Source organism: Pelobates fuscus, chromosome 11 (genome assembly GCF_036172605.1).
Source record: "Pelobates fuscus isolate aPelFus1 chromosome 11, aPelFus1.pri, whole genome shotgun sequence".
Lineage (NCBI taxonomy): Eukaryota > Metazoa > Chordata > Amphibia > Anura > Pelobatidae > Pelobates > Pelobates fuscus.
This window is the reverse complement of record NC_086327.1, coordinates 80,654,740-80,667,071: the sequence shown is the minus strand read 5'-3', so window position 1 is coordinate 80,667,071 and position 12,332 is coordinate 80,654,740. Positions and strand designations below refer to the sequence as shown.

General features: G+C 39.8%; 1 protein-coding gene across 7 annotated transcripts in view; it reads right to left on the bottom strand.

Annotated features, from left to right (window-relative positions):
- The window catches only part of NECTIN1 (nectin cell adhesion molecule 1), a 333,749-nt gene that overhangs the window by 54,034 nt on the left and 267,383 nt on the right, over positions 1 to 12,332 (bottom strand). For 5 of the 7 annotated variants that reach the window (XM_063436432.1, XM_063436436.1, XM_063436437.1 and 2 more), the window contains exon 8: positions 4,611 to 4,721. The exons of the other annotated variants lie outside the window; for them this stretch is intronic. In XM_063436432.1, the coding sequence (XP_063292502.1) occupies positions 4,611 to 4,721 (111 nt within the window). The remainder of the gene's footprint in view (positions 1 to 4,610; positions 4,722 to 12,332) is intronic. 7 annotated transcript variants of the gene reach the window in all.

Genomic DNA, 12,332 nt, shown 5'->3' with positions numbered 1-12,332 from the left:
CTTAGACAAAGTATACACACAATTACACACAGTGAGACAAAGTATGCGCACATTGTTATGCACAAACTTGGACAAAGTATACACACAATGACATAAACACAATCAGACAATAGTATGCACTCGTTGTGATGGACACTTAGACAATGACACATTGCTATCACGCTATTATACTCACAGTCATTCAGACACACATGCTGGCACACATACACAATGCTATACGTGCAGTCAGACATTTAGTATTCTAAATAGTTCATTTGTGAGTTAATGTACCCATTCCAAAAGTTTCTTTTCTCTTATGTTACTCACTAGATTTTACAGAACATCAGGTAATGTCCTGCAATGTCACGCATATATAATGAATTATGCAAATGAGCATGACCGGTATTTCCCTCCCAAAAAAGTTTGCAACCCTAACTGTTGACCAATCAGCATCTCATCATTCAGCCAAGGTATCTCAATGGGGAGAGTTTTGTGTCAAAATGCAGTATGTGGAGACTCTGAAAGTCGGTCATGGAATCTTTGAAGAACCTAAACCAGGAAGTCTCTTTAGAGCCTGTCAGAGTGATGACCACTAGAGGTGATATTAGGCAGCAGTGTAAATATTGTCTTTCTCAGAAAAGGCATTGTTTACACTGCTCGGCCTATTGGGTAAGACTCTTTGCCCCAGAACCACTTTCTTAAATTGTAGTGGTTCTGGTGCTTAAAGTGTCCCTTTAAAGATACAATCCCAACCTCAGATATAGACTTCAAAGCCTGATATACACCTCATATCAGTGGGTATTAGAGGTAAAGAGCCCTCTTTGTGATCAGTCTACCCACCTTCTTTGTGAAGTAACAGCGAACAGCAATAAAAATGCACAGAAGCACACATCGTAGAAGGTAGTCCTGATACATCACGGGTATCAGCACACTTAGTCAGTGAAAATATCTAATAATAAAAATGGATGTGTCAAACCATTCCAAAATGTAAAAGCCTACCCATCTCAAATAGAGGCAACCATGGGCGTCCGCAGGAATTTTTCCGGGGTTGGGGGGGGGGGGGGGGGGCATAATTATAATGACATCCATGCTTGGTCCCTTTTTGACATTATCAGTGAAAGGGAAGAGGCATAGTCATTATCACATAAAGCCAGGGTGAATAGCGTTTTCACAACTCTGGTGTCAGGAATACATGTTTGTTTTCCTGATACTATAGAATTCCTTTAAGAAAATTAAAGGAACATTCTGGTCACCATAATAACTTCATCTAAATGAAAATGCTTTGATGCCAGGACACCCTTGGGCGCTCTTTTTCCTTTAAGGGGTAAAACAGCTCTCAAATGGTTTAACCCCAAAGGATTCCTCAACCTCCAGATCTCCAGGTTGCTCAGTGGTATTCGGCTTCTGAAACAAAGTGTCCGGAAGTGCAGATTGACATCAGGCATGGGTGCCACAGATTGGCTAGAGTGGTCAGCTTACGCTCTAAGCCAATCGCTAGATCCCGGTTCATAAACATATTTTACTTTTTTATGAATGGGGAGCTACTGATTGGCTTAGAGTGCCATCTGACCACTCTAGCCAATCAGTGGCACAGCGGCTCTCTCTGCTTCCTGACACTCCGTAAATAAAAGTGAACACATTAACACTGATTTTTTTTTTACCTGGGGAGATGAGAAGGTCCAAAGTTTCCCTACCAGGCCCAGGTACCAAAGCCTTATGATGTGGTGTCCAGAATAAAGTGGAGGGTTCACTTCACTTGTCCTTCCTGCTCCAATCTCCTTTTCTTCTCCTTAATTTGACACAGTCTTCTTTTTATTCTGACACTGTCTTCTCTCCTCCTTGGCTCCTTCACCTTTCTGCTCCTTTTGTGTTTTTCTGCTCCTTTCTCTTTCTGATTAATTTCTGCTCATTTTTCTACTTTACTTTTGTGCTCCTTGCTGCCCCTTTCTGCCCTTTCTGCTCCTTGCTGTCCCTTCCTGTTCCTTTCTGCTCCTTCTCCTACTTTACCTTGCGCTCCTTGCTGCCCCTTCCTGCTCCTTGCTGTTCCATCTCCTACTTTACCTTTGTGCTCCTTCTGTCCTTTTCTGCTCCTTGCAGACCCTTCCTGCTCCTTGCTGCCCCTTCCTGCTCATTTCTGCTCCTTCTCCTACTTTACGTTTGTGCTACTTCTGCCCTTCCAGCTCATTGCTGACCCTTTCTGCTTCTTGATGTCCCTTCCTGCTTGTTTCTGTTCCTTCTCCTCTTGCTACTTGATGTCCCTTCCTGCTCATTTCTGTTCCTTCTCCTTTCTGCTCCTTCTCCTACTTTACCTTTTTGCTCCTTCTGTCCCTTCCTGCTCCTTGCTGACCCTTTATGATCCCTTCTGTTCCTTTCTGCTCCTTCTACTTTACCTTTGTGCTGCTCTACCTTCCAGCTCCTTGCTGACCCTTCCTACTCCTTGCTGACCCTTCGTGCTCCTTGCTGACCCTCGTGCTCCTTGCTGCCCATTCTTTTTCCTTGCTGCCCCTTCCTGCTCCTTGCTGCCCCTTCCTTCTCCTTGCTGACCCTTCCGGCTCCTTGCTGCCCCTTCCTTCTCCTTGCTGACACTTTGTGCTCCTTGCTGACCCTCATGCTCCTTGTTGCCCCTTCCTTCTCCTTGCTGACCCTTTGTGCTTCTTGCTTCCCCTTCCTGCTCCTTTCTGTTCCTTGCTGCCCCTTCCGGCTCATTTCTGTTCCTTCTCCTTTCTGCTCCTTCTCTTACTTTACCTTCCTGCTCATTGCTGACCCTTCCTGTAGGTTGCAACCCCATCCCTCACTTACCTGATCTATAGGCTGCCTCCCTCCCACCCCCCTTAACTTACCTGATCTGTAGGTGGATCCCCCATCTCTAACTTACCTGATCTGTAGGTTGCCCCATCCTTCACTTACCTAATCTGTAGGCTGATACCCCATTCCTCACTTACCTGATCTGTAAGTTGTCCCACATCCCTCACTTACCTGATCTGTAGGCTGTCTCTGCAGGCTGGAAGTTGCTGGCTGCATGTGCTGCTCCCCTGCAGTTGCAGTCAGAAGAGAGAAGCAGGGATAAGATGTAGCTTCCTATCCCTACCTCAAATCATACACAGCCACCTACTGGTTGGTGCCGGTATTGCCATGTATGCTAAATCTCCCCCCCCCCCCCCTGCGGAAGCCCATGGAGGCAACCCATCATCCAAGTAGGCCAATTTGACACTAGCTCTATACTCGCTAACACAAATCATGAAATTCACACATGTGCATTTATAGGTAACAATATGACATCTGGCAAGTTTTTAGAGGTTTAGATCTTGGTTAGATTTTGGAGTATTTGTTATTTTCTATGAGATGTCTTATTTTAATTTTACTAATGCTACAGTAAAGCATACAATACTATGAGTATGGCTTAATTTCATATACAAGTACCTAACCCTAAGCCAACCTAGCCATAAGCCTTCACCACACCCAACTTTATCCATAACAGTGCCATTTTCTATCTGGAGCATTTTCTATGCCTACACTGTGTTTTAAGAAAAACCTCAGAAAAAGTGAGACACTGGGCAGGTTTGACACACTATGTATTTTTTTCTCCTTTTCACTCCTTTTCCACATGATTCCACTCTCTTATCAGATACATTTTTGGCAGTCACCATCTCCCTTCTTATCTTTTTTTCCCCTTCTTCTCAGCCCCTTCCTTTTCAGTTTATGTTAAAATAAGTATAGATGTTATTCAATTTTTCTCTTCTGTTCAACACTGAACATGACAGCATAGGGCATGTGGGATTATAGAAGATGTTGTGCTGGGTCCTTCTTAATTATAGTGGCCAGATTACTCCCATTCATCTTTTTTTGCCCTCACGCTACGTTGCATAGCATGAGAAATGGGGAGGCAGCCATTTTATGTATTTTATTGTACTTCTATGTGTGTCATTGTGCGAAAAGAAAACAGACAAAACTTACATTCCACGAGAGATGAATTGTATTAAATGTAGGGGGCAGACTGCGACATAAGTAGTGTGTAGAAATCTAAGACTATGTAAGAATAGTGTGAGCTATCTGCTGTTTGCAAACCAAGTACAGGCATTATACTATTTATTATTATTGGCTTCATTGATCTGCTGGTGTAAATAATAAAAAAATAACTTTTGGGCTAAATAGATTTTCAAAAATAACAAGTAGGTGTTCAATCTGAGCTAATTTTCTACAGTAAAACAGGGGTAGCCAAATAAACTAGCATTATGAGAGTTCTACAACAGCTGGCCATATCTGCTTGTAACAGTCATATAGATCTTATAACTATAGCTAATAACAAATAAAAAAAAAATCAAACAATGAACGAGGATTGATAAGTTCTGCATAGTGCTGCACAAATATAAAAATGTATGTGTTGTTGTGTTGTCGTTTTGTTTTAAGAATGTACTGTTATCAAAGTATCATGATAGTGTTATTAAACTATGGTATTTATTTTGTATTTATTTTTTCTATGTGGAAATTAGGTTTTATGAGACTTTTTTTACATTTTGCTATTGTAGTGGTTGGCAGATAAATGTCAGTATATAGGGTGAACATGACATTCTCATGATACGTTGGTGCATGTATGCATATATCCACACACAAATGGTATACACATGTCTTACCCTCTGTTCACAGTAGGGGGCATTGTCTGATGCTGACATATCATAATACGGAGTCTGTATGGGCAGCGTAATTATTTCCTCCTCTGCTTTGACTGGATCCAAATGCACAACCTGAGAAGGCATTAACACACACACACACATACACACATGCACAGATATATTATAGATATTATTTAGGTCTTGAATATGAGCTCATACAATTATACATTAACTTATACTGCAACAAAAGCTTCAGCCATCAGTTGTACGTTAAATTTAAGTTATCAACACATTATTTATTCTGGAAATCTGATTCTTTTTTTTTTTCTTTTAACATTTTGTTCTGTATTTCATCCTTTTTATAATGCAAAATAACTGAGAATGTGATAGCATGTTTTCACTGTGGGAATATTATATTCATGTTATTTATCAGACAAATATACAGGTTGTGTGATGGGCTTTAAAGAGTGACAGCTTCCCTTTGTCAAGTGAACAGTAATAATAATCAGCGAAACAAGACATCTACCACCGAGTGATAGTGTAGAAATTCACAGATCACAGCAGGATAGAATGGTCATAAATTCAGGTAATCAGACATGAAGGGAAGTGTGACAGACAGGAAGAGATGAAGATAGAGACAGTTTCATTATTACATAATGGCAATGGACATAGATAGATAAACAGACAGAAAGATACATTGACAGATAGATACATCGACAGATAGATAGATAGATAGATAGATACATCGACAGATAGATAGATAGACAGACAGATAGACAAACATATAGATAGATAGATGGATAGATAGATAGATAAACAGACATACAGATAGATACATCAATAGATAGATAGATAGATAGATAGATAACAGATAGATAGATAGATAGATAGATAGATAGATAGATAGATAGATAGATAACAGATAGATAGATAGATAGATAGATAGATACATAATTAGATATTCACTAAACTCAGATTTTACACAAACTTTAATAAATCTGAATAGAAAACTTAAGAATCTGGAAACAATTTAACCATAGTCATGACTTGGCTAATTATGCCATTTGGATTTAATTTATGTCAATTCAGAGTTTGTGAATAACACTGCATATGCCAAAGGAAAACTCTAACATTAGGAATACAAACATGCATTCCTAAAATTATAGGGGAAACACCATAGCTATATAAATGTATCCCCCTTCCCTTAACCAGTTATATAAAGAGTTCAACTTACTTTTAGTCCCCATACACAAAGATCTTACAAACCTTTCAAACCTGTGACCCCACAAACCTGTGACCCCAAATGTTATATAGCAAAACACGTAATAACAATTAAATTACTACAGGGTACACACTTCTATGGCTCTCTCACAATCCCGGTACTCAGTGAATGAGTCAGAGCATTAACACCTAATCACTGTGGCAATGCTTAGACTCATTTAATAAGCCCTTAACCCCTTAAGGACAGACGACGGATATATTCCGTCATGATTCCCTTTTATTCCAGAAGTTGTGTCATTAAGGGGTTAAGAGTGTTTAATGTAGTCTGCACCAACTGGAGGGGTGCAGTCAGCAGCACCACATGACCATCATGGATCATATTCTGCTAAACCACTATAATTGAACCATCTATACCCCCTTTCTGCAGAAAAGTAAGAAAATTGGGTTAAAAACAGTTTTAAATGTTAGTTACACACAAAAAAATGCCACGCAAACACACAAAGAAAACTTCACACAAAATCATAGTTAGCCAATAACAAACAACAAACACTCAGTCACACTCCCACACACAATCACACTCAGCCAGCACTCACACTCAATAATTACACTGAGCAAACTCCAAACATACAAAACACTTACCAACAATAATAATTACATTCTGTTAAGCCCACACACAATCACACTCAGCTGCCACACAAATTCAACTTAGAGGAGAGCAACGAATGGGACCCATCTTTTATTCTTGCAACGGGGCTCAGTGGTTCCAACTTATACTCCTGTATATTTGAAAGACTCACTATATTAAATATTTTTTAATAAGTACTGAAGCCACGTTTTTAGAGCTAAGTTTAACTAAAGACTAAATGTGTTCATAAACTATATGTCATCTTAAAATATAAGACACAGATGACGGTTTGGTAAAGTGAGAAGGATTCTCTTTGTACGTTCACTCACGTGATGTTAGAGCTGAATGTTTATCTGAAAGAGTTACTGCAAGCACCATGATCAGAGATGTAACTCCACCTCAGAAGAGTCATTAGGACGTCATTAGCCAGCCATGAACAAGAGTTCTGGGCTGGCTAATGTGAATTCTGTGCATATTTGGCATATGTCGGCAGCAGGCACAGCATGCTGGGGACAGACAGCCAATGGCTGCATGGCTTAACCCTTATCCCACCCTACCTGACATCCTTCCCTCTTAATCGAGGAGGAGTGATGTCAGCAGAAGAAGACCAGGCTGAGAGAGAACATGACTTCAGCACTGGAAAGGAAGGTGAGTTTTACTGCTTTCTTTTTTTTACTTTTTTGGATGAGGGTCCAGGATAGGAAATGTTACTCTAGTCAAAACCAGTGTTCCCAGGGGTTCCCAAAAGGTAGATGCCCCAGATGTTGTAAAACAGCAACTCCCATGTCTTTAGAATGCTTTAGAATGAAAAAGCATCATAGAAGCTGTAGTTTTAAAACATCTCTGAAACTACCTTTTGGGCACCCCTTTTGTTACCGTTAATTAAAACATTATTTCTCTGGTAATATACTTTCTTACTTGAGTATTTAAAGGATCATTATAGTGTCAGGAAAACAAAGCATCCCCCACCCTCAGGATCCCCCTCCCGTGGCGCTGGAGGGGTTAAAACTCCTTCAGCAGCTTACCCTAATCCAGCGCTGGGCTCCCTCGGCACTGGTGACCTCTCCTCCCCCCTGCCGACGTCAGCTCCCCCGTCCAACGTCAGTGGAGTCGAATGCACATGCGCGGCAATTTCTCAATGCTTTCCTATGGACGCTCTGTGCGATGGAGGCAAAATGTGCCTCAGATGCGCCTCTAGTGGCTGTTCGGAAGACAGACACTAGAGGCTGGATTAACCCCAAATGTAAACATAGCAGTTTCTCTGAAACTGCTATATTTGCATCTGAAGTGTTAAAACCTGAGGGACCTGGCATCCAGACCACTTCATTGAGCTGAAGTGGTCTGCATGACTATAGTGTCCCTTTAAGATTTAAGATTACTGATGGAGTGGATCCACTGGGTGATGATGAAGTACATTTAAACAAAACCTGACAGCACGCTGGGTGGGGTGCCAGGTACCTTCCCGGTGCTGGGCCCTCGGTCCGTGACTGAATGCCTGACTGGTCAGCCCAATCCATGACATTTGAAGAACCCTGTAGCCATGTTGGAGGGTGAATGATAATTTTTTGTGCAATTTTTGTAAACATATTTACAAATCTGAAGGCAATTTATTTTTTAAACAATTGCCCCCAAACACCACAGATGTGAAATATTGTGTCTCCACAACATTTCCAGAATACTGTAAAAATATTCTAATAAAAGCCAATAGCATTGTCACTTTTTTAGGTTTTCTCCGGACATTTTCATCAGCAGTAATATACAAAAATGAACAACAAAATAAACTAAACATCCGTTGACCTGTTTGAAGAAATGTTTGTGCTGGTGCATGATGAAAAAAATGTTCCTTAAAGACCCTTATAACTTTGTTTTGCATCACAGCACAGTTATGCCAAAATTGCCCTTCACTAACTTGCATAACTTTGCTTCAATTCTATGGCAGATTATAAAAACTGCAACACCATTTGCTATTTACAGAATGGCGCTTGGTTTACCTGTCTAAAAAAAAAGCCTTTTTGATGGCAAAAATGCTACAACCAGACCTAATGGCACAGTACAGCTGTGTTCTGGAATGTTAGGACGAATGGGAGACCACTCCCAGGCCGCTACTGCAATTTTCAGTTCCCCCTGTTAGTATAGGTGGTGGGAAAATAGAGACAGTGGACTTTCTTCTCCCAAACTCATCTCCTAGTAAACCACTACAGAGATTTAGAGGGATACTATTGGCACCAACACAATTTATGCCCATTTTGATAGATTTTGAACTCTTTGCTGTGTTTTTGTAATTGCTCAATTCTATTAAGTTTTGATAAAAAGAAATAAAATATGTGTTGCTTCCTTAGACACATCTTTTTCTTTCAATTTGTTCCTAGACTGGCTTTTGCCTCCCATTATACTCAACCACTGAAATCCGTGTAAGCTGAGCTGCGAAAAGACAAAGGTTGCAGACTGTAGGAAGAGGATAGTTAGGGAAACACATGGTTGAATATTACTACCACAATACTACTGGACGTCTGCCTTTTCCTTATTTCATTATCCATTATTTCACATCTGCTGTGAATCTGCTGCAGGGACTGTCTCCTGCACAGTAGGAGTGTAGATTAGGACTCTGGAGGGGAATGCAGAGATTGTAATAGGATCTTAATGTAGTATATTTTGTTTGATATTGATGTAAAAGATGCTGTTATGAAGAAGCAGAATGTCTTCATTGATCTCTGACAGGAATTCAGCTTGTAGAAGTTTTTTTTGTACAGGGCTATTAATTTAATGGCACCATATGTGTAATATACTGACTGTGATAGTGCTGGAGTAATAATTTTCATAGAGACACATAGCTTCACTCTAACTGTCTACAAAACAGAAACTTAACTCAAATTAAAGAAACCCTACCCTAGCCTTAACCCAACTGCATCCCTAAATATGTATTTAAAGAGGCACTATATTTACCAAAACAACTTTAGTTTAATGAAGTGATTTTTGTGTATAGATCATGCCCCTGCAGTCTTATTGCTCAATTCTCTGCCATTTAGGAGATAAACTACATTTGTTTCTGTTAAGCAGTTCTGGCCACACCTCCCCTTGCTGTAAGTCACACAGCTTGCATGAAAAAATGGTTTACTTGTCAATCAGATAATAACTTACTTTTAAAGTTTTTATTCCCTGCACTTTAGTCACACGCAAATGGCTCCTGCAAGTTCTAGACACTATTAACATTGCAGGAGATGAGAAATTCTAAATTAATCAGGATTAACAATAACGAAGTGTAAACATTAGTTCTTACATTTACAGAAGTGTTTAGGGAGGGAAGTGGACTCCTAAATCACTGACAATTGAGTAATGAGACTGCAGGGACATGATCTATACACCAAAACTGCTTCATTAAGCCAAAGTTGTTTTGGTGATTATAGTGTCCGTAAAAATACACGTGTACTAAGAAAATGTATAACTGGGTAGTATAGTAAAAAAAAGTAATGCTATTTTGCTACTCCACTTGACCTTCAAGGTAAATTATGGTTGAACAAACAGAGCAAAAATTCTGAAAATGCTCCCGTTCTTAAGTGCTAAAAATGTTGTGGTCAAGAGTCGATTTTAAATGATCTTATGTTTTATAGCAATTTTTTTTTGTTAGTGTCCATGTATGGATACTAGAACCGTTGTTTCCTGTTGTGAACCTAATGCTGGATTTGGTTTAAAATTAGATATCCTATTGGCATTGATCTAAATTATAATAAAATTGTGGTGAATGAAGAAGTAAAAAAAAACTTTATATGATTTAAGTAAATGTTCAAATAACCTGCTTTGCATCTTTATATTAATAATATGTCAGATTTAACAGTTCTGCAATATTGCGTTTTTGGTTTGCTGGCTTTGGCTCAGTATTAGAATATTTCTGACAGCATCACGTTATGCTTTAATAAAACTGTGCCTGGATAAAAAAGTGACAGCTAAATGAAGACTATTAAAATTTACTTTATAATATGTAGACATTGCAGAGCAGTATATTTGAAAATTTGACTAAATCCGTAGGGAGTATTTCACTTTTTTCATCTCAACCCAACTTTATTAAAACCTAGCTTGACACTGCCAGAGAGATGTTCAGCATGATGGAACCAAAGCTCTGTGCTTGGCAGACAGTAAATATACGTTAAACCTTTCTATACTACATTATAAACCTATGAATCACTATTAACATGGAGGTTTGTTTCTGCCAAAATTTGCATTTCTGAGTCACCACATACCAACGTGTTCAGTCCGGTTCTTGATCCTGAGTGTCTTTCCCAGCACCAGAAAATAAGAGGATTGATTCTGCTACACCAGGGGTCCTCAAACTCCGGCCCCCCAGATGTTGCTGAATGACAACTCCCATGATTCTCTGGCTATCTATGTAATTCAGAGAATCATGGGAGTTGTAGTTCAGCAACATCTGGGGGGCCGGAGTTTGAGGACCCCTGTACTACACAGTTTGACTTTAGCTAGTGAGGGAGAGATAGCCGCAGTGATCCTGTGTTTACCCTTGCTGTTCCTGTGTTGGCAGGACCTGTTTTACATGTCAGATGCCTATACACACAATGGCACCCCCTGGCCCCCAACCCAATGAAAGGCATATAAATAAGCATAATGAAATTAAACTGGATATTGCAGGCCTAAAAACATCTAAAAAACATATTCATGTTTGATAACTGCATATGTATCTATGTGCATATTTCCACTTGTAATGAAGCCCATGGAATAAGCAAAGCTAGGTGGAATGGGCCTTGACAGAGCCAGGAGGCAGGCCTATGGAGGAGTGTGACTTGATTGGTTAATTGGTAAAAGGGGAGTGGCCTAGGCATATAAATATTCACCATTTTAAAATTGGGTTCCATTTTAATTTGAAATCTTTACCTGTTGTTAGCTGTCCCGCCCACCCTCCCTAATTTAGTGGGTTAATGGCTACAAATTATGACTCTCCCGTTTTGTCACGGCGGCGGGGGATGGTTTAGTTTAATTGGGGGTAGGTCGGTTTTTGGTAAGTGGGATAGGTCAGGAGGAACACCTTTAGATTTGGTGGTAGGTTCGAGCTCGGCGGTAGCTACGAACCTGGGGGTGTAGGGGTGTCTCGGTATGCCCCTACACTGGAAATGGATGCCGTTGGTGGCTGGGTTAATGGTGTAGGGGTGTCTTGGTATGCCCCTACAGTGGAAAGGGATGCCCTTGGTGGCTATGGTAAAGCGTAGGGGTGTCTTGGTATGCCCCTACAATTGGAAATGGTTGCCCTGGGTGGCTGTGTTAATGTTAATGTTATTTATGTTATGCTACAGTGTTATAAGGATGTATTATGTAAAGATGTTTTGAGGTCATTGTCTGGGTATTTAGTTATGTTAATTGGGTGGATGTCTTTTCAAGCGTTGGTGACAATGACCTCTTAAATTTATATCTTATTTCATATATATATATATTTTTACAATTTTAATAAAGTCGTGGAATATTTTTGCCAAATAATTCTTGTGTCTGTGTTTATTGAAGGTTAGAATTGGTTATAACAGGAATAGGCCAAAGAGACGACAATGCGCATGTCATGTATAGTGAGTGTATGCAGCTGTGTAAATGCATACTGTGTGTAAGATAAAGTTAGAAGTGGTTAGAGTAAAGGGGAGTTGAGGTTAGAGAGGGGTTTACAATAGGGTTACAAGATCCACCATGTTTTTAGAGACATATAAAATGCCATTTATGAAAATGCATGAAAAGGGTTGCCCTGCAGTATGTATAATGCATATTCTTAATTGCCTAATTACGTAATCTTATACACTTTCTTCTGAAATATACACACTACAGGGCAACCCTTTCCATGTGTTGCCCATCAATATATATTTGTGATATGTGTCCCTGAAAACATGGTGGATCTTGTAACCCTAGTTAAC